Source organism: Myotis brandtii, unplaced genomic scaffold (assembly GCF_000412655.1).
Source record: "Myotis brandtii unplaced genomic scaffold, ASM41265v1 scaffold643, whole genome shotgun sequence".
NCBI lineage: Eukaryota > Metazoa > Chordata > Mammalia > Chiroptera > Vespertilionidae > Myotis > Myotis brandtii.
This window is the reverse complement of record NW_005370478.1, coordinates 274195-301350: the sequence shown is the minus strand read 5'-3', so window position 1 is coordinate 301350 and position 27156 is coordinate 274195. Positions and strand designations below refer to the sequence as shown.

General features: G+C 42.7%; 2 protein-coding genes and 1 long non-coding RNA gene across 7 annotated transcripts in view; 2 read left to right on the top strand and 1 right to left on the bottom strand.

Annotated features, from left to right (window-relative positions):
• The window catches only part of POGZ (pogo transposable element with ZNF domain), a 28983-nt gene extending 10542 nt beyond the window's left edge, over window positions 1-18441 (top strand). For 2 of the 5 annotated variants that reach the window (XM_005880605.2, XM_005880603.2), the window contains 15 exons: window positions 405-513; window positions 1893-2183; window positions 2292-2483; window positions 5556-5662; window positions 6711-7048; window positions 7745-7899; window positions 10986-11086; window positions 11564-11710; window positions 13283-13417; window positions 13512-13681; window positions 13833-13973; window positions 14559-14615; window positions 14813-14925; window positions 15181-15205; window positions 15335-18441. In XM_005880605.2, the coding sequence (XP_005880667.1) occupies window positions 405-513; window positions 1893-2183; window positions 2292-2483; window positions 5556-5662; window positions 6711-7048; window positions 7745-7899; window positions 10986-11086; window positions 11564-11710; window positions 13283-13417; window positions 13512-13681; window positions 13833-13973; window positions 14559-14615; window positions 14813-14925; window positions 15181-15205; window positions 15335-17006 (3753 nt within the window). In that variant the 3' untranslated portion in view covers window positions 17007-18441. Of the gene's footprint in view, window positions 1-404; window positions 514-1892; window positions 2184-2264; window positions 2484-5555; window positions 5663-6710; window positions 7049-7744; window positions 7900-10985; window positions 11087-11563; window positions 11711-13282; window positions 13418-13511; window positions 13682-13832; window positions 13974-14558; window positions 14616-14812; window positions 14926-15180; window positions 15206-15334 lie in introns of all 5 variants that reach the window. The other 3 variants (XM_005880604.2, XM_005880602.2, XM_014528661.1) reach the window with 2 other exon arrangements.
• Window positions 18442-20111: 1670 nt separating this feature from the next.
• PSMB4 (proteasome subunit beta 4) lies at window positions 20112-22496 on the bottom strand. The gene is made up of 7 exons (XM_005880600.2): window positions 22301-22496; window positions 21878-22084; window positions 21528-21674; window positions 21271-21352; window positions 20752-20868; window positions 20443-20531; window positions 20112-20232 (listed from the first exon to the last, which is right to left on the bottom strand). The coding sequence occupies exons 1-7, from the start codon at window positions 22438-22440 to the stop codon at window positions 20220-20222; spliced, it is 795 nt and encodes a 264-aa protein (XP_005880662.1). The 5' UTR covers window positions 22441-22496; the 3' UTR covers window positions 20112-20219.
• A 79-nt stretch (window positions 22497-22575) lies between these two features.
• LOC102239049 lies at window positions 22576-25304 on the top strand. The gene is made up of 3 exons (XR_314407.2): window positions 22576-22855; window positions 24247-24437; window positions 24763-25304. It is a non-coding gene; the product is annotated as an uncharacterized LOC102239049 (long non-coding RNA).
• Window positions 25305-27156: the final 1852 nt, after the last annotated feature.

The window sequence follows — 27156 nt, the reverse complement described above, 5'->3', positions numbered from 1 at the left end:
AAATTTGCCAGGGATTAATGGCCTTTGGGAACAATTTCTTACACTTGTTTGTTGAATCACTCTAGTGAATACTGTTAGTGTCTTTTTTTTTTTTTTCTTCTATGCCTTTAGCAGTTTAGGGGCCAATCTTTGAATTTTTTTAAGCTGAGATTTTCTTAAGACAGGAAGTAGGTTTTCATTTTTGCTCATGTCTACCAAAGCTTATTCTTCAGTTTTGATATTTTGTCACTCAAAAGTTTGCCAATATTCCTAAATTTCTCCATCTTAGTCATTTAAAAACTCAAACTCTAGAGAGAGAACTTTTAGGTAAGAGTGTGGGAATTTTTTTGGATGTAGGCCTTACTGCAATCTCTGCCAGTGTTAGCTGATCTCCATGTTAAAGATCATTTTGCTTTTTAATGCAGGGATTTCCTGTAAGAAATGTTCGGCCTGTACAAAATGCAATGAATCAGGTTGGGATTGTGCTGAACGTACAGCAAGGCCAAACGGTTAGACCAATTACACTAGTCCCAGGTAAGGAAAAATGATTGTCCATGTGGAATGAGCTTGCATCCTGAAGATTTGTTTTTATTGTCTCAAAATACTATAAGGTCATTTAAAAGTGTATTTAAGGAAAATCTAAAAATATAAAAACCATATTGATTTAAGTCCATTTTTTAAAATGTTTCTAACCTTTGGCCAGGGTGGTGGTTTTATTTATTTTTCTTCTTTTTACCACCCATTATGAAGTAGTGAAACAGGGTTTATACAGTCATTTTTATGTTTATGTTTTAGTCAGCTATGAAATTTGTTCTCCTGAAAAATTATTATTAACACAAACTCCTAATTCCATATTTTTTATAATTCTATTCACATACATGGTGGAATTATAAATTTTATTTTGCTTTAATTTTGTAGTATAAATTTTTGGATATAAATAAAACAAATGACATACCCTTTGAGGGTAAATATTGCCAATGATTAGTTCTTTATTTACTACCTAACTTTGCTGTAATATAGGCCAACAAAGAATGTCTTAGTTGAGTTGTTGTAAGGGTATCTCTGTAGCCTAAGTTGTTGTTGTTGTTCTCGAAACCCACAGAGTGTGTTTGGCCTTCAGTCTGTTGAGTTTATCCACTCTCTAGTTCTGATATTTCTTAAATATATGTCAGTGGAATTGTCTATGGCTGAGCCAGGAGACTCTCATCTTTGGGACATCCTAATAGAGTGGCATAGTTGGTCTTCTATTTGAATTTATATAAGAGAAAGAAAGACTCCTTTAGTATTCTGAGGAAGGAAGATTGTTTTTTTCAGGACCAAGTCTGCCCTTGGGACCTATATATATACCCATTCAGCCTCTCACTCTATACCCATTCTTTCTCTTCCAATACCAAGCCAAGTGGTAAAGTGTTTGGGGAGGAGTTAATAGGAATCCTCTTTCTTCAGTTTAATCTTTTTAGGGCTAATTACCTAGACTAATTTCTTTTATCAGTTTACATGCATATTACCTTCTTAGATATTGGAATCTATGCTATTCTTTTCTTTTTTTAAATATATATTTTATTGATTTTTTACAGAGAGGAAGGGAGAGGGATAGAGAGTTAGAAACATCGATGAGAGAGAAACATCGATCAGCTGCCTCCCGCACACCCCCCACTGGGGATGTGCACACAATCAAGGTACATGCCCCTGACCGGAATCGAACCTGGGACCCCCCAGTCCGCAGGCCGACTCTCCATCCACTGAGCCAAACCGGTCAGGGCTATGCTATTCTTGGTAACCTCTCATGGTCACCAGTCAGTTTGGGGAAATGATCATTTTCTGTTCCAGTATTTCCAGTAAAGATAGGGGCAATGTATTAAAAGTAATTTTATTGACCAAGATTTGGTACTTTCTTTGTCTCTCTTTTGAAGCCCCAGGTACCCAGTTTGTTAAGCCGACAGTTGGAGTCCCACAAGTGTTCTCTCAGATGACCCCAGTGAGGCCAGGATCCACAATGCCTGTGCGGCCCACCACCAACACCTTCACCACCGTCATCCCAGCCACTCTCACCATTCGAAGCACCGTCCCACAGTCCCAGTCCCAGCAGACCAAGTCCACTCCCAGCACTTCTACCACTCCCACCGCCACACAGCCAACCTCACTGGGACAACTAGCTGTTCAGCCGCCAGGCCAAGCCAACCAGACCTCGAATCCCAAGCTAGGTGAGGTTTTGGAAGAGGAAATGGCAGAGCTGGGACGGGGTGGTGGGTGGAGAACAGATGATTATCACTTGGCCAACATAGCTCCCTCCTTCCCCTCTCCACCTGCAGTGAGCATTACCAGCTTTGTCACTGTGAAGCGACCTGGGGTTACAGGTGAAAATAGCAATGAAGTGGCCAAACTGGTGAATACCCTTAACACCATCCCTTCCCTGGGCCAGAGTCCCGGGCCAGTGGTGGTATCCAACAACAACTCTTCCCATGGCTCTCAGAGAACCAGCGGACCTGAGTCTTCAATGAAAGGTACAATAACCTGAAAGACTCTGAGCAGCCAGTTATTCAGAAACATTGATATGCTGTATCGGAACTCTACACTATGGAATAGAGAAATAAATGGAATTCAGTCACTGCAGTCTGTTCTCACAGAAGCTGAGCGTAGTAAGGGGACAGCCACTGTGAGAAGTGTGCCTGAATCAGCTTCAAGCAGTTCTGTAATTGTGCTTTGTGGATTAGTGACATGGATTGATAGATTGATCAGATATGGGTGGGACAATCAAAAGATGGCTTCCTAGATGAGATGGATTTGTGAACAAGGTTTTCAAGTCAGGATTTGGTAGAGAGGTTTGCAGGATATGAGCGTGAGAGTTTTTAATAGTCTAAATTAACTTTTTCTGTAAATGACATTGTGCATTAGGCCTATGTCACAACTACTCAACTCTACCACTGTGGTGCAAAAACAGCCACAGACAGAATGTAAATGAGTGAGCATGACTGCTCAATCAAAACTATCTATGGACTCTGAATTTTTGAATTTCATATAATTTTCATGTGTCCAACGATCTTATTCTTTTTTTGCTTTTATTTCAACCATTTAAAAATGTAAAAACCTATAACAAATGGTGTTGGAAAAAAACGAATATCCACATGCAAAAAAACGAAATTGGACCCTTATCATATATAAAAATTAACTCAGTGAATCAAAGACCTAAACATAGAGCTAAAACTATAAAACTCTTAGAAGAAAACAGGGGAAAGCTTCATGATATTTAATTTAGCAATAATTTATTGCATATGATACCAAAAATACAACAAAAGAAAAAATAAATAAGTAAAACTACATCAAAACTAAAATCTTCAGGGCAACAAAGGACTCTTACAAGTACCAGAAAGTTAAGCCACTTAATAGGAGAAAATATTTACAGTCAATTAAGGGATTAATATCCAGATTATATAAAGAACTTCAACAACTCCACACAAAAGAACAAACAGCCCAATTCAAAAATGGGTAGAGGTGTTGAATAGACCTTTCTCCAAAGAAGATATACTATACAGATGGCCACTGAGCCCATGAAGCCCAATACTAAACATCACTAATAATTAGGGAAATATAAATCAAAACCACAATGAAATACTACTTTACAGCCATTAGGATGGTTGTTATCCAAAAATCAAAATAAGTGCTCGTGAAGATGTGGAAAAATTAGAACCATTGTGCAGTGCTGGTGGGAATATAAAATAGCATGATTTTTACTATTGATATTGATAGTTACAAAAAAGAAAGAAAGGAATATAAAATTACCATATGAGCCCTGGCCAGGTAGCTCAGTTGGTTAGAGTGTCATCCTGATATGCCAAGATTTCAGGTTCCATCCCTGGCCAAGGCACATACAAGAATCAACCAATGAATGCATAAGTAAGTAGAACAATAAATCAATGTTTCTCTCTCTTCCTGCCTCTCTCCCTCTAAAATCAATAAATAAAACTTTAAAAAATTACCTTATGGGGAAATATACCTAAAGAATTTGAAAGCATGGATCCAAACTGACATTTCTGCATCCATCTTTATAGCAGCACTAGTGACCTGGAGCACGGATTTGTGCACATTGAAAGGAAATTAGAAGAAAGATTCGTGCAGTAATGATGTTACTGCAAAAAATTACATGTAAAAATAGTATCCTGTATAATAAAAGCCTAATATGCTAAGTGTCCGGTAGTCCATTCAACCAATCGAAGCGTAATAAGCTAATGATATGCTAAGGCCGCTCAACTGCTCGCTATGACGTGCACTGACCACCAGGGGGCAGATGCTCCAACCGGTAGGTTAGCTTGCTGCTGGGGTCCGGCTGATCGGGACTGAGCGAGACAGGCCGGACATGCCCTGGAGCCCTCCCGCGGTCCCTTCCTGGCTGGCCAACCTCCCGCATCCCTTCCCAGACACAATCATGCACCAGTGGGGTCCTTTGGCCTGGCCTGCACCCTCTTGTAATCTGGGAACCCTCAGAGGATGTCAGTTTCAGCCTTGATCCTGCAGGCCAGGCCGAGGGACCCCACTGGTGCACGAATTCGTGCACCGGGCCTCTAGTAATAGTATAAAATTAAAACACATGCGATTGTCACCAGCAAGAGCTTTATATGTATCACATATGCGTGAGTCAATGTTTATTTTTAAATTGCCAGTGCGCGTCATATGTACCAGCCAGTTGGTCTGACGGTTGATGAGTAAATTGCGATGTGGATCACGTTGAATATCAACAAAAACAACCAAATCCACGATTGACAATGACATTGAAATGCGCGTGCGATTGGCGCCAGCGTGAGCATTATATGTATCGCGCATGCGCAAGTCAATGCCAGTGCGCATCATGTGTTCCAGACGGACAGTCGGTCACTTAGCCTTTTATATAGATAGATTATTCATAATAGCCAAGAGGTAGGAACATCTCAGATGTCCTTCAACCTATGAATGAATAAACAAAATGTGGTATATATGTAAAATGGTATATTGTTCAGCCTTAAAAAGGAAGAAATTCTGACACATGCTACAACATTCATGAACCTTGAGAACATGATGTTAAATGAGCCAGTCACAAAAGGACAAGTACTGTATGATTCCACTTATGTGGCATACCTGGAGTAGTCAGATTCATGGTGGTTGCCAGGGACTAGACAGAGTGGGGGATGGGCAGTTAATGGGTATACAGATTTATTTTTGCAAGATGAAAAGACTTCTGGAGATTGCTTGCACAACATTGGGAATGTACTTAACACAACTGTACACTTAAGATTGCTTAAGAAATAAATTGTATGTTATGTGTCTTTTACCATAATCAAGGGGGAAAAAATGTAAGTCATTCTTAGCTCATGGACCAAATAGAAACTGACAGCTGGCTGGATTTGGTCTACGAGCCTAGGTGTAATTTGCTGACCTATGGCCTAGAGTCAGAAGAATAGTAAAAGGAATGACACTCATGGTGATCTCATGCTTGCCTGCCAACCTTGATATGCGTCTTGGGGAGTGTAACCTTTTCCCAAAAGGCCAGTAATATTTTCCAGTATCATCTTATTGAGCTTTTCAATGCTTCTCTCTTCTTCCAGTGACCTCTTCCATCCCCGCGTTTGATCTCCAAGATGGCGGCCGGAAAATGTGTCCACGGTGTAACGCTCAATTCCGTGTGACTGAAGCTTTGAGAGGTCACATGTGTGTAAGTGATTCACTTGTGATGGGATTCGATTTAAAGAGCTACCACTGTATGCTGCCTGTCGTAATGGGAGCTGGTGAAGTGGGGATTTTAAAATCACTTGGAAGCTTTTTAAAGTGCTGCTTTGTCTTTTGGACTGTTTAGAAGAGTTATATACTGTGGGATGTCATAGGATACATTTAATGTCCCTCAAATGAATCAGAACATATGCAACCTTCATTCCTTAGTTGTGCTAGATTTTGAAATTGCACAGGTCCGGTTTGTTAGATAACCAGAACTCAAACCAACTTGGCCTCAGTTCATTTTCTGCTTATGTGTCATTGATGAATCAGGAGCTGTTAAACCAGTTCCCATTTCTAACCTTTTTGGGTTTTTTGTATTAGTCCTGATGGAAAGGTCGGAACGTCTTCCTCCCAGAGAGCTCAGGACCAAGTTATGTTAGTGAGTGGTTAAAGGAGCTAAAGCAGGAAGAAGTACAAGATAAGGTGTTTGGAGTGGCATGTGGCTGTAAATACATATCTCTATATATAAAAGCCTAAGTGACTGAACGACTGGTCGACTGGTCACTATGACGTGCACTGACCACCAGGGAGCAGACTCTCAACGCAGAAGCTACCCCCTGGTGGTCAGTGCACTCCCACAGAGGGAGCACCGCTCAGCTGACGGACAGGTACCAGAGGCAGGGCTCACAGCTGGCGAGCGCCACTATGGCAGCGCAAGCCTCTCTCAATCGGGACTGATTGGGCACGAGCCCGCAGCAGGCGCAGCAGGGCCAAGATGAGCGGGAGCAGCAGGCAGTGTCGGACGGCCGGTTTCGGCCCAACCCCCGCAGGCCAGGCCGAAGGACCCCACCAGTGTACAAATCCGTGCACCAGGACTCGAGTACACTAGAAAAAGAGTGACACTTGGAAATGCTATAGAAATCTTGAGGGTGAAAGCTGATTGAGACCACCTAGAACCAAGCTTACCAATGACTGTTAGTGAAGTTGGGGAGTTATCACACCCTATCCCCAGGATAACCAGAATGATCAGATGTCTTCTTTCTTTATAGTACTGCTGCCCAGAAATGGTTGACTTCCAGAAGAAAGGGAAGTCTCCGGATTCAGAACCCAATGTCCCATCAGCAGCAAAGCCCTCATCCCCTGAGAAAACAGTTCCTGTTGCTTCCACACCCTCTTCAACACCAATTCCTGCTCTGTCACCACCTACCAAAGTACCAGAGCCAAATGAGAACGTGGGTGATGCTGTCCAGACCAAGCTCATTATGCTAGTAGATGACTTCTACTATGGACGGGACGGTGGCAAAGTAGCCCAGCTCACAAACTTCCCTAAGGTTGCTACATCCTTCCGATGTCCACATTGTACCAAAAGGCTAAAAAACAACATTCGGTAAGTGTTAAAGAGCATTGGATGTTACCTTGGACAAGACAAGACTGAAATTTTCTTATATGTTTAAGTCTTTCTCTTTGGAGAATTGTCCTATTATCCAGTCTTGGCTAAGGATTAGCATTAAATCAAGAGCTAATCCAATAGAACAGTGGTTCTCAATCTGTGGGTCGCGACCCCTTTGGGAGTCGAACGACCCTTTCACAGGGGTCGCCTAAGACCATCGGAAAACACATATATAATTACATATTGTTTTTGTGATTAATCACTGCTTTAATTATGTTCAATTTGTAACAATGAAAATACATCCTGCATATCAGATATTTTACATTACGATTCATAACAGTAGCAAAATTACAGTTATGAAGTAGCAACAAAAATAATTTTATGGTTGGGGGTCACCACAACATGAGGAACTGTATTAAAGGGTCGCGGCATTAAGAAGGTTGAGAACCACTGCTATAGAAGGACATATTGTGGTAATAAATAAAAGATAACTGGGAGACCAATTAAAAGATAAGGGAGACAAGTGTGTCTCCTTCCACAGAAGTCTTAATTTCAAGAACCCTTTTCTGGGTTAACAGAGGAAGTGGAAGGAGGAGGAGCAGGTAATATCTGTTCTGTGATTCTGCTGTTACATGTCTCCAGGGTTACTGGTTTTAAATGTTTTCTGTACTTTCCCTTTGCGCTGTACTACAGATTCATGAACCATATGAAACACCATGTAGAACTTGATCAGCAGAATGGTGAAGTGGATGGTCATACTATCTGCCAACACTGTTATCGCCAGTTCTCCACTCCCTTCCAGCTCCAGTGCCACTTGGAAAATGTTCATAGTCCTTATGAATCAACTAGTAAGTTTGGAAACTCTTAAATCCTAAGGATATACTTAGCTCTTTATCATTGAACTAGAGGCCTGATGCACAAAATTCGTGCAAGGGACTCTGCCCTCGCTGTCCCAGCTTCATCCAGAACAGCGGTTCTCAACCTGTGGGTCGCGACCCCTTTGACAGTCGAACGACCCTTTCACAGGGGTCGCCTAAGACCATCCTGCATATCAGATATTTACATTACGATTCATAACAGTAGCAACATTACAGTTATGAAGTAGCAACGAAAATAATTTTATGGTTGGGTCACAACATGAGGAACTGTATTTAAAGGGCCAGAATGTTGAGAACCACTGATCCAGAAGGTTGTCCAGATGTTCTCCTGTTCGGCCGTCTGGTCTAATTAGCATATTATGCTTTTAGTATTATAGATGGCACTAGGGGGAGCTGGTTATATTTATTTATATGTGGGTGACAGTGTAGAAGAAGTTCTTTGCATATTTGTAGTCATTTCCTTACTTCACTTGCTCTGTTTTCTTTCAAGCCTGAGTTAGGTTCTTTTCAGCATGAATTGAGTTCAGTGCTAGATCATGAATTAGGGGCTTTGGCTTAGGACCACTGGAGAGACATAATGTAGTGGGTTTATTTTATAGAAGGAGCATCTATATTTGAACCTTCGTTTTAGTTTGTCCCCTGGTAGATTTTATGGAGGATAAAAGATAATGTTTATTATAAAGCACTTTACAATTGAGACAGTACTTTAAAAAAATTTAGTTATTTACTGAACACCGTACACCTCAGTAAGGTGCCATTGTGAGAATTTGATCCCAGTCTTCTAGAATATTTCTTGTGTCCTTTAAGGGATTTCTAGTTTTGTTGAAGATATAAAAATTATGTAAATATAGGGAAATGTGAGAACAACATAGTATGTTTATTATAAATATGTGTTATATGTTTCACCAAAAGTAAGTGAAATAGATCAGAGAAGGGAACAGATAGATCCTTATGGTCAGATCACAGAAAGTCATGCTTAAGTTTTTGGGGCCTTTAAATACAAGAAGGATTTAAATTGATGGTAATTAGTAAGGAAAGCTTTTACGTGATGGGAAAAGCGAGCAAAGGCATAAAGACCAGAAATATGCGTAAGATCTGGATGCTTTTGCTACAAATTAAAAACCTTGACTTAAATAATTGAACAATAAGGACATCCTTTCTATCATTTTAACTGAGAGAACTTCAAGCCCAGAACTTCAGTCAGTGTTCTGCTTCTTAACATTTCTCTTGTCTCTGGCTGTGTTAGTCTCAGGTGTTTCATTCAGACACAAAATTGTACAGATGAAGAAGAAACCATATCTTCCTGTGTCTTCCCTGAATCTATATCTTACAAGGCAGAATTGCTTTCCCTTATATCTCCTTGTCCTTGGTCATATTTGCAAGGGGGATGGGATTGCCATGAGTGGCTTAGACTAGTACTGGTCAAAGAAATATAATGTGAGCAACACATACAATTTAATTTTTTAAATAGCTGTTTTAAATAGTTTTAAAAACCTAAAATTAATTTTAATGGTGTATTTTATTTAACTCATATCCAAAATAGTTATTTTAGCATGTAATCACAATTTTAAAATTAATGAGATATTTAACTTTTTTCCCATTTAAGAACAGATTTTTAATATTTCGATAAGTTTGCATGATGACAGATGATTGCTAGACTTAGTGTGATGATCATATTGTAAGGTATATAAATGTTGAATCACTATATGATACACCTGAAACTAATATTGTATACCTAGTATACTTAAATTAAAAAAAAAAAAAAAAGAAAGAAAAGAAAAATAGCCCTGGCCGGTGTGGAATTGCAGCCTTATAAGCTTGACAAAATGGGCAATTGCAAAGTTATCTTAAATTTGTTATTACTAGCCCTAGCTGGTTTGGCTCAGTGGATAGAGCATCGACCTGCAGACTGAAGGGTCCCGGGTTCGATTCTGGTCAAGGGCATGTACCTCAGTTGCAGGCTCAATCCCCAGTGGCGGGCGTGCAGGAGGCAGCCAATCAATGGTTCTCTATCATCATTGATGTTTCTCACTCTCTCTCTCTCTCTCTCTCTCTCTCTCTCTCCCCCTCTCCTTTCCTCTCAATAATCAATAAAAATATTTTTAAAAAAATTTGTTATTACTATGATAACTCATAACAAGGCAAGAACTTCTGTTCATGAGTCTTGGTTTTGTTTTTTTTTAGGACAAATTCTTATTTGTACTGATTTAAGATGTTCAATAAATGTTTGTTGAATTATTCATAGGAGATAATCATTGTCTAACCTTGAGCAAAATAATTAAGTAATGTAGTATTCTGAAAGAACTGATTTGGTAATGATATGCAGAAATAGATCTTGTATTTGTTGGTGAAACAGAAGGAACTAGAATTTAGCTGATCAGCATAGGAAATCATTGGGCTTCTACCAAGTTTTTGCCTGTGAGATTGGAGACATGACAATCCCTAGATGCATTTTGAAATAATGATGAAAACACAAGTATAGAGTTAGAGATGGTGCCTAAATTTTTTTAAAATATATTTTTATTGATTTCCAAGAGGAAGGGAGAAGGAGAAAGACAGAAATATCAATGATAAGAGAGAATCATTGATCAGCTCCCTCCTGCACACCTCTTACTGGGGATCGAGCCTGCAACCTAGGCATGTGCCCCTGACCGGAATCGAACCTGGGATTCTCAGTCCACAGGCCGATGCTCTGTCCTCTGAGCCAAACCAGCCAGGGCCTAAATTTTGAGCTGAGGAAGAGGTGGGTAGTGAGAAGGGCAACAGAGGGAAGCAGCAGAATGCTGCTCTAAGTTAGAGTTGATGGTAGAATGTCCAATTAAAAAGTTCTTGCAGATAATTCAAAATCTAGAATGGAGCTTTGGTAAGAAGTCTGAGCTAGAAATATGGTTAGTTTTATCAGCAACACATATATTAAGATGGAACCATTTTAAAGAAAGAGACAATGATTTTCTAAGTATGGAAAAAGGAAGGTGCAGAACTCAGAAAATAGAATAAGTCAGGAGGACCTTGGTCTTATTTTCAGGTGAATTTATTGATTATTTTTCTTCTTACAGCCAAGTGCAAGATCTGTGAGTGGGCATTTGAGAGTGAGCCACTGTTTCTGCAGCATATGAAGGATACTCATAAGCCTGGAGAGATGCCTTATGTTTGCCAGGTATTATCTTTCTCCCTAGCGAGTTTTAGCCATTTTGCTCTCAGGCTAAATATAAAGAATCCACTCATGACCAGTGCTGACTACCCACCACACACACACAGTTTTAGGAACATTGCGAGATGCAGAAGAAATAGTAAACACAGGTTCTGTTTTCAGGATTCTTCATGCAGGAGAAAAACATAAAGGAACATACACATGTACTAAGTGAGTGTCTGGTACTGAACTTGCCCTTTGGAGACTATCAGAGAAGACTTTGCTCCTCTTAGTCAAAGAACACGAATTGTTCTCAGACTTTCCTGGCCTTCCTCATTTTTATCTTAATTCACCGCTGAATTTATCACAAAGTCGGAAATATGATTTGATCTATACATTTAAGGAATTTTATTTTCATATTTTAACGTTTTTGTTGCTACCTCTCTTTTGAGGCCCCAGTCGTTTGCTTCATTCTTAGCTTACTTTCCCTCTTGTGTGACGCAGGTGTGTCAGTATCGCTCCTCACTCTACTCTGAGGTAGATGTCCATTTTCGGATGATTCATGAGGATACTCGGCATCTGCTGTGCCCGTACTGCCTGAAGGTCTTCAAAAATGGCAACGCATTCCAACAGCATTACATGAGGCACCAGGTACCTGGCACCAAGCAATTGCCAAATTCTTATTTTTAAAATGTATGGATGCTAGGGCCCGAGCTGAGCTAGACAAATAATTTTGATAGAAAAGAATGTATATGTGTTTGTAAGTTTTTTGAATTTCATTTGTCTACATTGCACCGGGCTTAGGTGTTAAGCAGTTTACTGGCAAACAAGATAACTAAACAGTACAATAAAGCATGAAAAATATCGTGTTAGAGGAGATACAGAACACAGAAAAGCATGTACCTATTCTGAAAGTCTAGTAAGCTTCTAGGAGAAGGGTGTGCAAGACCTGAAGGCTGAGGAAGGATGAGCAGGGGAAGTGGAATTGAACAGTGGGCTCAGAGGCACAGAGCCAAAGTGTGGAGGTTCAGGGAACTGAAAGAAGTTCAGTGTGAAGTGTAAGGACAGAGGTTGGCAGTAGGGAACAGATAGGTTATAGAGAATCTGGTAAGCCATGAAAAGGAATTTCAACATGAAAATAAGTCATTGAGAAGCTATCAAAGAGGTTTTAAGTCCTGGACTGCTGTGCTTAATGTTCACACATGTGTACAAACATGCCAACACTCTCACTTGTAAATACCTTGTTAGACCCATACATTCATTTGCACAGCAGTGACTGCTGACAATCCACCACAAGTGTATTTTCAAGCGGCAGCATGGAGATTATCACTGGTAGCTCAGCTGACGTCACACAGCCTCCTATCCTAGGGAAGAAAATCATAGACTTGGATCATGTCGCCAAAGGACTTCCCTACACAGCAGTCGAATCCTCACACTGGTCTGTCTCACAGGGAGGCATATCTGTACAGATTGATGTGTTAAGAGGAAAAAGAGCAAGGTGTGGAAAAGTACTATCGTTGTTGTCAAAGAAAGGAAAAACGGGGAGGTGGTGTTGGAGAGGTATGTGTGTGTAACATGGTTGTCCATGAAAGAAACCCAAGAAGCTGGTAAGTTTTTGTGGACAGGGACTAAGGATCAGAGTTGAAAACAATCTTATAGAATAAAAAGTATGATTTTTTTTTAACATGTACATTTTCTTTTCTTTTTTAAGGAGCTCAGCCAGTGTGGTTCAGTGGTTGAGCATTTACCCATGAACCCCAATAGGTTCCCGGTTGGATTCCCAGCCAGGGCACATGCCTGGGTTGTGGGCTCGAGCCCCAGTAGGGGGTGTGCGGGAGGCAGCTGATTGATGATTCTCTCTCATCATTGATGTTTCTCTCTCCTTCTTCCTTCCTCTCTGAAATAAATAATAAAGAAAGAAATGACAATGTCCAGAAGTAGGTAGCACTGTCCACATTGCAAATATAAAGTAGGGACAAGTCAAGCTTGAGCCACTCACCCAGATTATTAAAGCAAGTCAGGAAGAGATGGTTTGAGGACCTAGTCCTGCTTTGAGTCCACCTTTCTTTGGGAGAATGGGCGGTGATGATTCTCAGTGGCAGGCTGTGCCTGTTGTGCATCCGCAGGAAGATGTGAAGAATGGTATGGTTGGCACTGATCTACCTTCTCAGGGAAGAAAAGTCACTGGGAAGTGTTCAAAGAGTTTCCTTTTTTTCCCTTCAGAAGAGGAATGTTTATCACTGCAACAAATGCCGGCTGCAGTTTCTCTTTGCCAAGGACAAAATTGAACACAAGCTTCAGCACCATAAAACCTTCCGTAAACCCAAGCAGCTGGAAGGTTTGAAACCAGGCACCAAGGTAAAGGGACTGTCAACATTTCCTTTGCAGATTCAGGAGAGGAATAGAGAGTTTCAGTATCTGATGTCTAATTGTTCCTCCCCTTGGCCCACAGGTGACAATCCGGGCTTCCCGAGGGCAGCCACGAACTCTTCCTGTCTCCAGTGACGCACCTCCCAGCACCTTGCAGGAGGCAGGACCACTGACCTCATCCACGGACCCTCTGCCAGTCTTCCTTTATCCCCCCGTCCAGCGCAACATCCAGAAGAGAGCTGTTAGGAAAATGTCAGTGCCTCCCTCTAGAGGCCTGGGCGGGGGGCACGGCTATTCCTCACCCAGTGTGACCTGGTAGCCTTTAGTAGGGTCTGTTGTCTACAGTCCTTACAATGTGGGTGCCCAGGGGCAGTTAATGATCATCTTCCTTGTTTCTTGACAGGAGTGTCATGGGCCGGCAGACATGTCTGGAGTGCAGCTTTGAGATCCCAGATTTCCCAAACCATTTTCCTACATATGTTCACTGCTCTCTGTGTCGCTATAGCACCTGCTGTTCTCGAGCTTATGCCAATCACATGATCAAGTAAGTCACGATTAAACCACTGTTTCTGTCTGGGAGTTCAGATTCACAGAACTCTCTTTATTCCCTCCCCTGTTGATAGTATGTTTTTTCCTTCAGTTCTTAGAGCTGTTTGTCTATCTCTCGGAGCAGAGTGAGAGGCCAGCCCTTATTCATTTGACTTTAATGGGCTGTGCTCTGATTTTGTGGAACCTTCTACTCAAATTGTGGTTCAAGGACCAGCAGCACCACATGGAAGCTTGTTAGAATTGCAGCTCTGGGTCTAGCCCCAGGCCCTCTCGATCACTATGTGCATTTTCATAGACCCTAATCCTAATCCCCTCTTCCCCATAGGAAAACTGCCACTATTTGAGGTTAGAATGGTTGGAGGGTTTTTTTGGTTGTTTTTTTTGTTTGTTTGTTTTAAAAAGGGAGAAACATCGATGTGAGAGAAATATCAGTTGCACCCCTACCGGGATGATGCTCCAGTTGACTGAGTGACCTGGCCAGGGCAAGAGGCATCTCTTTTGTTGGGTCATTGTCAGTGGCTGGTGATCTCTGTTTAACCAGCAGAACCCTGTAACTCATACCACTTTTTGTCTTTCTCAGCAATCATGTTCCACGGAAGAGCTCCAAGTATTTGGCTTTATTTAAAAATTCTGTGAGGTAAGGAAAAACTTACTGATGGTGTCTGAATTTTGACATTTTTACCGGTACATTAGATCCTCTTAGCTGTTTTGGGATGGGTGGGTATGTGAATTAATTTGAGAGAGAGAAGAAAGGACACTCCTTTATTAAGCCTCGAGGCCTAACTCTGTAGTTCACTGCTGTATTTGACTTCTGTACTCTTGGCTCTTTCTCAGCGGAATCAGGCTGTACTGCACTTCTTGTACCTTTGTTACCTTTGTGGGAGATGCCATGGCCAAGCATTTGGTATTCAATCCCTCTCACAGATCCAGCAGCATTCTGCCACGAGGTAAGTAGGAGAGATGGGGTTAGCAGGACAAAAAAAAAAAGATAGTGATACAGGTGATGTTACATGAATGAGGAGCATCCCTACCCCATTCATTGTTTTGGCCTACTCCACAAATTGGAAGCATCCTAACCGGAAGTTTATATAAGACTTGAGTAGGCAGTCGATTTGCCTTTTTGATTGAAATCCCAAGACACTGTCTTAGGAGGCTTTTTTCTTCACTGAATTAACTTTTTTTAATTGTCTCCTTTTCCATAGCACTCTCTTGGATGTCTCACTCAAGGTAAAGGAAACTCACTTCATGGTTCAATTTCTGTTTTTCAGTGTGTTTGGTTTTTATTATTATTACTACTGTTATTTTGTATTCCTGGTTTTACTGAGGTTTTTCTTACTCTCTTTTCGAACTCTTTAGGCACAGCCAGACTCGTGACCGGGTGAATGACCGGAACGTGAAGAATATGTACCCTCCTCCTTCCTTACCCTCTAATAAAGCTTCCACTGTGAAATCTGCCGAGCCCACCCCAGCGGAGCCTGAAGAGCTGTCAACACCCATGGCCCAGGCACTCCCATCACCAGCTTCAACTGCAACCCCACCACCAACCCCCACGCACCCCCAGCCATTAGCCCTCCCACCCTTGGCTACAGAGGAGGCTGAATGTCTGAATGTTGATGACCAGGATGAAGGGAGCCCAGTCACCCAGGAACCTGAGCCAGCCTCAGGGGGTGGGAGTAGCAGTGGGATTGGCAAGAAGGAACAGCTGTCTGTGAAGAAGCTTCGAGTAGTACTGTTTGCCCTATGCTGTAATACTGAACAGGCAGCCGAACACTTCCGGAACCCGCAGCGACGCATCCGCCGTTGGCTTCGGCGCTTCCAGGCATCCCAGTGGGAGAATCTGGAAGGCAAATATTTGAGCTTTGAGGCAGAAGAGAAACTGGCTGAGTGGGTGCTGACCCAGCGAGAGCAACAGCTTCCGGTCAATGAGGAGACCTTGTTCCAGAAGGCCACCAAAATAGGGCGTTCTTTGGAGGGGGGGTTTAAGATCTCTTACGAGTGGGCTGTGCGTTTCATGCTGCGGCACCACTTGACTCCCCATGCCCGGCGTGCCGTGGCCCACACCCTGCCTAAGGAAGTAGCAGAGAATGCAGGACTCTTCATTGAATTTGTACAACGGCAGATTCACAACCAGGACTTACCCTTGTCTATGATTGTGGCCATTGATGAGATCTCCTTGTTTCTGGATACAGAGGTATTGAGCAGTGATGACCGAAAGGAGAACGCCCTGCAGACAGTGGGCACAGGGGAACCTTGGTGTGATGTGGTGCTGGCCATTCTGGCCGATGGCACTGTCCTCCCCACCCTGGTTTTCTACCGAGGACAAATGGACCGGCCCGCTAATGTGCCAGACTCTATATTGCTAGAGGCAAAGGAAAGTGGCTACAGTGATGATGAGATCATGGAGCTGTGGTCAACCCGAGTGTGGCAGAAGCACACCGCTTGCCAGCGCAGCAAAGGCATGCTCGTGATGGACTGTCATCGCACTCACCTGTCCGAGGAGGTGCTGGCCATGCTCAGTGCCTCTAGCACTTTGCCTGCAGTGGTCCCGGCAGGCTGTAGCTCCAAAATCCAGCCATTAGACGTATGCATCAAACGAACAGTCAAGAACTTCCTGCACAAAAAGTGGAAGGAGCAGGCTCGGGAAATGGCAGATACTGCGTGTGATTCTGATGTCCTGCTGCAACTGGTGGTGGTCTGGCTGGCCGAGGTACTGGCTGTCATTGGGGACTGTCCAGAGCTGGTTCAGCGATCCTTCCTTGTGGCTAGTGTTCTGCCTGGCCCTGACGGCAACATTAACTCACCTACAAGAAATGCCGACATGCAGGAGGAGCTAATTGCCTCCCTAGAGGAGCAACTGAAGCTGAGCGGGGAGCAGTCTGAGGAGCACTCGGCTTCCACCCCCCGACCCAGGTCATCTCCCGAAGAGACAGCTGAGCCTGAAAGCCTTCACCAGCTCTTTGAGGGTGAAAGCGAGACCGAGTCCTTCTATGGCTTTGAAGAAGCTGACCTAGATCTGATGGAGATTTGAGTGTTGGGGTCTTGAGGGCGTATGAAGTGGGGGTGGGAAAGTGTGAGGGAGGGTAGAGGGGCTTAGGGGAAAGGGGGTATACCAGGTGGGGTATTTGGTTTATATTTTTTAATTTTATGCCACCACTGCCCCCTGATGTTGACTTATACTTCCCTGTGGATTTGTGGATTATTAGGAAAACCAATAGTAATCACATCTGAGCCGAAGAGCTGGCCCATTGGTCATTCATTTATGATGATAACAGGTTTTTGTGAATTTTTGAAAAAATTTAAATCACTGTGTTTGGTATTTTTCTGACAAAACAAGAAAAGAAAAAAAAATCCTTTGTGGACGAATGTTAATTTTTTTTGTTTCCCCTTTTACCTCAATTGTATTATAGTACATCTGGTTTGTTTTACTGTGTGGCCAATGTCTGGGCATGATGCTATCCAACCATTGTCAATGTGAGAACATTTCTGAAGATGGGAAAGAAAAATTGTAGCTCACAAACTGGTTTATTATATATATGGATAAACTTTTTTCATTGTGGTCTTAACACTTTTATATAAAAATGAAAATGGAAAAAAAATCCCACTGAACTCTCTCTTCCTTCTCCTTTCTTACCTTCCCTCTCCAGAGAAGTTGGTTTCTACAGCAACTCGATATAAAATTGTGGCTTTAAAAATGCATGAAACCACCTTTAATCATCCAGGATGATGAATAGATCTTTTTCCTCACCACCCTCCCAACAAAAATATGACAAAACCAATATCCTTTGCACTTGCGATCCTTGGCCCCTTTTCCCATTCTCACACCATCACTCTGGACAAAGGATCATACATGTCATTAGCCAGCAAGAGGTACTGAGGTGATCACAGAGTTAGGGTGGAAGCCATTCCCAGTGTGGGGTCTTCATCCTGCAGGCCCTCTGGGGGCAGTCCCTGCTTTGTTGAACTTCATCTTAAGTGGACAGTGACTGATCAAGTGACCACATTCCTACAGCCAGGAGCTAATTGTGCAAGAAATTAAGTGTTGAACTTTAAAAAGAAAAGACAGACCACTTGCTGAAATCCTGCTTTCTCCTGTTTCTCTTAATGCTTAGTGAAGAATCTGACCTGAAGAAGAAATACATGGGGGTGTGCACAGAGAAAAAGACTTCAATCTTTATTTTTCACTGCCAGCATCAAGGAAAGAAAAAATTTTTCTACGGTTTGCATGAGGGATTTTTTTTTAAGTTGTATGTACTCATGGTTATAAACTGAAATGTACTGTAACAGAGAAAAGGAACAAAAATCCAGGTCCACCTTTCCCACAGCTACACCATTCTGTCCACCCCAAGTCTTTCAGCAACGTTTCCTTCCTAAAGCCAAGACAGCAACCTGCACAGGCTTGTAAATGGTTCATCTTTAAAATGTACGTAAGTGGAACATTAATAAAATGAAGGGAAATGAGTTTATAAAACAATGTTTTTTTTCCTAGGTGCCCCTATTCTAATAGGTTTCAGACTGGCAGATGCTCAAGATGTGATGGGCCTGATGGTACAGGTGTGACATTTGTTACCCCTGTTTGTCCTCACCCCCACTTTTTGTTTGTTTTTTAACCCCCAGAAGGCTATAATATAGTGATCTGGAGGGATCCCTCCCGTAAACAGCGTGGCCAGCATCTAAAAACTGAACTGAGGATCCATCTAGGCTTCTCTTCCCCAGCTTTTTGCCTGATACCATTTTGACAGAGTTATGGATTTTCGAGTCAATCCTTTGCCTTTCAGAAAGATCAAGAACTATGGTCAACTCAATCTACAACGACCTAATCATTTTTGGTAGTCTCCACAGCAGCCCAAACGTAGTGGAGCTGGGCTCCTGGTCTCTGCACACTGAATGACTTCCTTGAGGGGCAATTTTTTTAAGACCGTATTACCAACAGTGGGTCAGCTGAGTTTTGGCCAGGAAGTTATTGTGGATTCTGCCCGCATGGCTTTAGTGTAGTAGATTAGGTTTTTTTTATAATTCAGTTTAATCAATAAAATATTTATTGCCTACTTTCTGTGTTGAGACTATAGAATATTCAAATTGAAAGCTCATGGTTTTCTTTTGCTTTAATGTACTGGTTTGTTGTAATCATGGATGATACAACAGAGAGGTGTTCTGATTTCTTCCTCCTTTCTCACCTCACTGAATTTCTGTACGTTTTTGGGTTTGCTGTCTGTACTACTTTCTCAAAAAGAGGTTTAGAGAGGATATGCCTCAGAATTACCTAGGGTGTTCATTTTTATATTTTTTGTTTTTTATTTGGGAGGTGTTCATTTTTAAATAGAGTTTAACACCATTCCGGGGATGGAATTTGGTTGCTACCCCAACTGATTTGACTCACAGCTACACTTAGGGCCTTTTAATAAACACACAAAACTTGTAAGTTTTATGGCGATGCTAGAAATTAGTAGGTTCGAACAATAGACATTTAGGTTCAGTGTTGAAATTACTTAGTATTTCCTAAATGGAAGTTAAATGGGAGGATTGAGGCTGTCAGTTCCAGCTCGGGGGTAGCCTTATACAGAACAGCTCCGCTAGATGCTCCATTTTATCTTTAAAATGGTGTTTTTACTAAAACTACATTTGCAGCCAACATTAACCAGAAACTGTATTTTAGAATCTAGTGCATGGGTGGAAATGTCGAAGAAAAAAATTAAACACAAAAGCCAATTAGGGTATCCCACAGGGATTAAGCCTGGCTTCTACACAAAGCTGCCTTCACAAATGAAGACAGCAGTGGGTCTTCTGTATTGTCATGCAGAGAACTCCAGCTGCTAGAACAGTGGTTCTCAACCTTCCTAATGCCGCGACCCTTTAATACAGTTCCTCATGTTGTGGTGACCCCCAATTTCATTGTTACAAATTGAACATAATTAAAGCATAGTGATTAATCACAAAAACAATATGTAATTATATATGTGTTTTCCGATGGTCTTAGGCGACCCCTGTGAAAGGGTCGTTCGACCCCCAAAGGGGTTGCGACCCACAGGTTGAGAACCGCTGTGCTAGAAGAACCAATAGCCAGAAGGTTCTCAGATCAGGGAGGAAATGGCCCATTCTTGGTGTGACGTAGTCAGACAAAATACAACTACTCAGCAAGTGTTTCAAAAGATTTATTTTACAAAAGAAAAGTCGACCTCTGAACCAGCCAAGTTCAAAGTTGGAAGGAGAATACAACTTCAGCTCTAGATAATACGTCTGTATTTCATTCAAAGCCACTAAAAAGGAAGAGAGCATTAATAAATTTGTGAAGTGATAGGGAAAGGAATCAATTCCTAAAAGCAGTTCTATTGAACCAAAATGCATGCCACCCAGAGAATTTGGGGTTAAGACTGAAAAAAAAAAAACCACACAGCTTAGTGCAAGCCACGGGGCCTCCCAACTCTTCTACCACCTATTTTTTCCATTATAATTTTAGTTTCAATCACCTGATCATGTGGGCAATATCCCAGTTGGTTTCTGCCGAAAGTGGTCCTTCTATTTCAACACCTTTTTCGGTTACCGTGGCAATTTGAAACTGAAAGAAAGCAGAGCTCTCAATGAAAATGCCCACCCCCACAAGAAAGAAGCCTGGGGCTGGTCAGAGGTCAAGTAGAGAGTCTTTCCCAAATAAGAAAATAGGAGACAGAGAAATGGGACAAACTGCCCTTCAAAGCACAGAAACCCTTGGCATTTGCAAGTATGGAGAACCTGGCAATGAGATCCCCTTCACCTTCATTATTCATTCCCCTCCTCACCCGGTTGTAAGAACGGGCATCCCGGTAGTACAGCACCCGCATGCAGCGTTCCACTAGGTCTCGCGCCTCAGTCTGGCTCAGCACTGGCTGCTTCTCCAGAACTTCTCGGAGCAGAGGCTAAGGAGATTAGGGAAAAACATGGGAGATATCAGGGGCTGACCACCTGGCTGTTCGTCTCAAATCCATGGTGTAATACGCACAAATGAGTGAAAAAGTAACATTCCACCTAGTGCCTCACCAGAATACGTACTCTGTTTACTTGTGCTAAGACCCACCTGAAGGGGAAGTTCTAGAGTTCCTCTCTTTGCACATGTCTACTGACTCCTGACCATGCCTTGTCAGTGGAATGCAAATGCCACACTTACAGCCTCTAGACTACAAAGAGAACCATCTGCCGAGCCATAGGGATCCTAGCCTGTTCCTGATGTCAGAATTATAAGGTAAAAGCAAGCACACAACCACTAACCCCCACGGCCTGCTCTCTTCCCCTCTGCCCCCACCTCTCCACTCACTACTTACCTGAGCCAAGTATGCACCATAACCAGTGGCCAGTGAAGGGGCTTCATAGGCTACGCCAAGCATGTCCACGTAACCGAGGAAGCTAAAAGGACACAATCCGTCAAAGAACTAATTTCATCTTAAGTTTCTGCATCCTCGCTGAAGTATGGGACCATGGGGTCTAAGAACTAGGAGTTACTCAGGGGGTAAAGATAAACACATTACACAGGCACGGCAGGTTAGGTTGCCAAGCAAATGTTATTTGTACTCAAATCAACCTCTCTCCATCCGAATAGCCTCCAATGACCATGGTGTTCCACAGGGGGTTCATCTTGGAGCGGCGGCTGTACATGGCCCTGGTCAGCCACGAATGAATAGCTCTAGGACTATAGCTGTGCCCGTCTCCCAGCAACTCCTCATCAATCCTTAAAAAAAGAAATGGGCGTGAGAATATTAAAATCGGGATCTCCACCCCCCATCTTCCATCCCCTACAATTCTCCCCGTCCTCTGCCTCGAGTGCCTCCACCTTAGAACTTCTTAAGGAGATGAAACACACACACACGCGCGCACACACCAGCGACCCCCCTGCCCACGTGGGAACTACGCCCTGTTCTCTAGATGACTTACACCATCTGGCCGAGGACCTGCTTCACATACTGGAAATCAGCGTAGTCTCCGGAAGCACCCAGCATGGTGCTGTCATTGACTCGCATAATGCGAGAGATGTTGCGGAAACGGGCCAAGGAGCCGTAGGAACCCAGCATGTCTGCGGCAATCACCACTCCGCCGTCAAATTTCACGCCCAGGACCGAGGTCCCGGTCACCATGGGGCTCCTGGGGACAGAGGGGGTGGGGGGTCTGCAGGGCGGCGCGGGGGGAGCGCCCGAGTCCTCTCCCTGCGCGGTGGGTTCCCCTTCGACTTCCCAGAGCCCCATTCATTCCCCAAGACTCCGTGCCCCTCGCTGCCCCTCGCCTTCCCCTGCTCCCTCGGAACCCTCGGCCCACAGGCCCACACCCACCCCTGCGCAAGCTGGGGCGCCCCGAGCTTACTGGGTGCGCGTGATCGGACCCCCGTGGAGCGCGGACGCCGGGTCCACCAAGGAGCCGGGAGTTGGCGGGATGCGATAAAACTGCCCGGGGGCCGGACCCCCAGCCCAAAGTCCGGCCCGCGACTCCCAAACCGCTTCCATCTTAGTCACGGCAGCAGAAGAAATGAAAGCGCTAGCGCCAGCGGAAGCGGAAGTGATCCTTCAGTGCCACACTTTTCCTCTTCCTGCCAGCGGCTCCCGGCGGCCATGCGGATGAGGTCACTCGGGGCTTCCGTCCTTCCGGGGGCGGCACCCAGGCCCGCAGAGTCCGCCTGAGAGTGTGGACCAAATCGGGGCTCTCCGAAGCCCAGATTTAAGGAAGACCGGGTGGTGTGGGAGGCAGGTATGGGGGCGTTAGGGGGGCCTCCAAGACACTTCCCCTGAGCGCGGAGGCAGAATTTCTCCTGCCCATTTTGGACCCTTATCGAAATCCCCACATGAGACTAGTAGTGAATCAGCCTACACCGAGTTTCTCAGAGCATCCCCACATGGCAGGCATTATCGGCTTACACTATAGGTAAGAGACCGAGGCGTGGGTGGTAGTGATTTACCCGATCCCACAGCTAGTGGTGGCAGCTCTGGGTCTTCAAACCCAGTAGGTAAAAAGGAACCGTACAGTTATGCCTGTCTCTCACTCCAGAGGACCAAGTTTTCTCATGAGAACATGCTCTTGCCCACCGCTTAAGCAGCAGAAAAATTCCACCGACTGTGGGAGTGAGACTAAATTCCAGGGCTTCGCTTCTGATTCTGTGGTCTAACCTGGAAGCAGTGTCTAGAGAATCAAACTGGGAGGGAACCTAAAACCACTACTTGGGCAGCCCTCCCTACACAATTTGAATGTCAATTTTTTTTTTTTTTACTCAGATGGAAACCAAATTGATTTTGTTTCTTAAATTTCCTGAGTTGATTTGAACCAAAGCAATGCATGACATTTTAACCTTATTGAAAAACAAAATATTTTATTAGATCATGAAACCCTGGAAAGGGAGGAGTCAAGAATTTTGCATGGCCCTAGCTCGTTTTGCTCAGTGGATTGAGCGTCGACCTGCGGACTAAAGGGTCCCAGGTTCGATTCCTGTCAAGGGCACATGCCCAGCTTGTGGCTCGATCCCCCAGTGGGGAGCGTGCAGGAGGCAGCTAATCAATGATTCTCTCTCATCATTGATGCTTCTATCTCTCTCTTCCTTCCTCTCTGAAATTAGTTTTAGAAATATATATTTTTTTAATCTTTTTAAAAAAGAAGAATTTTGTATGTTAGAGGCACCCAACTCTTTATATCAACTTTTGATCTTGAAAAATCAGTACTCTTTTTTTTTTTTTTGGCTTTAATTAATAGCCACCCACAGCCCAAGCCCCATATTCCAGGTGATTTTGGGGCCATTCATCGGCTTACTTGAACAAAAAACAGATGCTCCGGTGTGATGACAATGGGCTTACTGGAATTCCTCAAAAACCCATAAGTGCCTCCCTTTTCCCCACTAGAGCCCTCATCATATGAACTTAAATCAATCAGCCAGCAATGAACTGGCTATATCCTTGTTTAGAAGTGGCCAGAGGTGGCTGCTGGTTTCTGGTCTCACTCCTTTTTAAGTCTCTAGATTAAGGCTCTGATAGGGCCAGTTTTGGTTCCAGAGGTCTGGCAGGTAGCCAAATTCCATAGGGCAGTGGTTCTCAACCTTCCTAATGCCTCGACCCTTTAATACAGTTCCTCATGTTGTGGTGACCCCCAACCATAAAATTATTTTCGTTGCTACTTCATAACTGTAATTTTGCTACTGTTATGAATCGTCATGTAAATATCTGATATGCAGGATGTATTTTCATTGTTACAAATTGAACATAATTAAAGCACAGTGATTAATCACAAAAACAATATGTAATTATATATGTGTTTTCCGATGGTCTTAGGCGACCCCTGTGAAGGGTCGTTCGACCCCCAAAGGGGTCGCGACCCACAGGTTGAAAACCGCTGCCATAGGGTCTTAAAGCAGAAAAGTGAAAGGATCTGGAATTATCCAGCCGAAGAGGATGGCCCAGAAAGCAAACCAACATTTGATGGTGCAGGACTCAGAAGGTGACCAGCAGTGTTCTGTTCTAAGGTGAGCTCAAAAAGACATGAGTTAAACTTGCAACAAGGGAATTTTTGGAATATTTCTTTTTCTTTTTAAAGCAGGTCTGATATTATGGAGGAACACTTTTAAGTGTACCCATTTTCTGTGGTTGTCTATTACTTTGATTTTTATTAGCATTTAGCTCCCAACAAGTTTAAGTTTTTAAGTCAGTAATGACTGGACTGGGTTTTATAATATGCAGAATGTCCTTGGTTATAGGAAATGTCCTGAAATTCTCAGAAAATAAATAAAACTAAACCACTATGACCACCATCTCATAAACATTTCCACTACTCCGTTTTTGTTTTTTTAGGAGAAGTGAAAAATGAATCTTCAACTACAAAAGAGTTACATAAGCATCTTTTCCCGAATTGCGTAAGCCTGGCCCCAGGGACTATAACACAAAGCTGAGAGAGAAAACTTGTCCAGCTTGCCCATGGCTGCACTGCTCTGCGGGTCTCCCCTGAGGAGTTTGCAGTTTTACACCCTCTGTAGTTCAGTTCTACAATATCCCTCTCAGAGCATGCGCCACACTTGTTTGGAGACAGTCTGCCTCGCTAAACTAAAAGACCCACCAGGGCAGGAACTGAGGTTGGCTTTTGACAGTGCCCTTTGATACGCAGAAGATTTGAATTTTGACATAGTCCTAGTTATCTATTTTTCTTTTGTTCCCATATTTTTGATGTCATATCCATATCTTTGATGTCAATATTCAAGAAATCATCGCCAAATGCAATATCATGAAGATTTTCCACTGTGTTTTTTTTTCCCCCCAAAAGTGTTCTTGTTTTAGCTCTGATGTTTAGATCTTATCTGTTTTATGTTAATTTTATATATGGTATTTTTAAAAAAAGGATCAACTTCTTTTGCATGTGGATATCCAGTTTTCCCAGCACCATTTATTGAAAAGACGGCCTCTTCTTCATTGAATGGTCTTGACACCCATTAATCTATATGTCTGTCTTTACTACATAGTTTTGATTATTGTAAATTTATAGGCATTTGCCACTCATTTATTTTCCACATGAACTTTAAAATAATCTCTTCTATTCCTTCAAATCCATGGTAATCCCTAATGGACAATAATTACTAAATAATTTGAGAATGACTTTTTATATTAAATTTTCCCAGCTAGAAATATTGTTCACCTTTCCATAGAATCATTTCTTGATCTTTAAGAATTCATCTTTTTCCTCATATAATTTATGGATATTAAATTTATTATTTTTAATAATTCTGTGAACATAATTCACTACATCAATAAAGTAAGGGAGAGAACCCATAGGATCATACAAGCAGATGCCCCCAAAAAAACACTTTATGAAAATCAGTAGCCATTCCTAATAAAATTCTGCAAAATAGGAATGTAAGTACAAGACATGAACATAATAATGCCTTTTTGGCAAAAACTAATGATACAGATATTAATTGCTGAAGTATCCAAATTAGAAACTAGACAAAAAGTCCACTATTACAAGGGTACCCTTTTCTCCACATCCTCACCAACACTTGCTATTTCTTTTTTTTTTTAATAATAGCTATTCTGCCCTAGCCAGTTTGGCTCAGTGAGTAGAGTGTCAGCCTGGGAACTGAAGGGTCCCAGGTTCGATTCCGGTCAGGGGCACATGCCCGGGTTGTGGGCTTGATCCCCAAGTGGGGGACTTGCAGGAGGCAGCCGATCCATGATTCTCTCTCATCATGGATGTTTCTATCTCTCTCTCCCTCTTCCTTCCTCTCTGAAATCAATAAAAATATTAAAAAAAAATAGCTATTCTAACAGGTATGAGGTGATATCGCATTGTATTTTGATTTGCATTTCCCTGATGATTATTGATGTAAAGACATTTACATGGACCTGTTGGCCATCTGTATGTCTTCTCTGGGAAAATGTCTATTCAGATCGTCTGCCGACTTTTTAATCCGATTTTTTTTTTTTTTTTTTTGCTATTGAGTTGTATGATTTTCTTATTTATTTTTGGGTATTAACCCCTTAACAGATATATGATTTGCAAATATTTTCTCCCATTCACTAGATTGCCTTTTCATTTTGCTGACGGTTTCCTTTGCTGCACAATTGTTTGTTTGTTTGTTTGTTTTATTGCTGGGTAATCACCATGGTGTGGATGTACCACAGTTTGTTTAATCATCCACAGGTCAAGAGACATCGCAATTGTTTCTTTCTAGTTTGGGGCTGTTATGAATGAACGTGGTATAAGCATTCCCGTACGAGGTTTTGTGTGTGCTGTTCTCATTCTGGCAACTGATCCTGATACTGTGGTTGGCTGGTATTTATGACTTTCCTCTTGTTCCCTTGTCTTAATAATAGCTAACATTTATAGAGTGTTTGCTACATGCTGGGCCCTGTCCTAAGAGCTTTACAAGTATTACTCACATAATTCTCAAATAGCCACTCGAGGTCTGAGCTATTATTATCCACATTTTACAGGTGTGGAAACTAAAGGAGAGAGAGGCACACAGAGAGCATGTGTTGGCGCCCAGGTTTGAGCCCAGGTAGTCTGGCACCAGAGCTCAGCCTCTAAACCACTCAGTCAGACAGCCAGGGCTAAGATGGCTCTTTCCTTATGGAGCGACCTACACCTTCACTCCTGGAGGATCTGAACGCTCAGTTATCTTGCTTCTGCTGCTTTAGTCTTTTGTTAATTTAACTCTAGACATGGAGGTAGGAGGCATCCCTCGGGTATCTCCC

Coding starts and splice junctions, on each gene's coding strand:
- PSMB4 (XM_005880600.2), bottom strand. CDS start 22,440: ATGGAAGCGGTTTGGGAGTCGCGGGCCGGACTTTGGGCTGGGGGTCCG. Junction 21,675..21,877: donor CAGGTCCTCGGCCAGATGGT/GTAAGTCATCTA, acceptor TCTTTTTTTAAG/GATTGATGAGGAGTTGCTGG. Junction 20,532..20,751: donor ATGCCCGTTCTTACAACCGG/GTGAGGAGGGGA, acceptor GCTTTCTTTCAG/TTTCAAATTGCCACGGTAAC.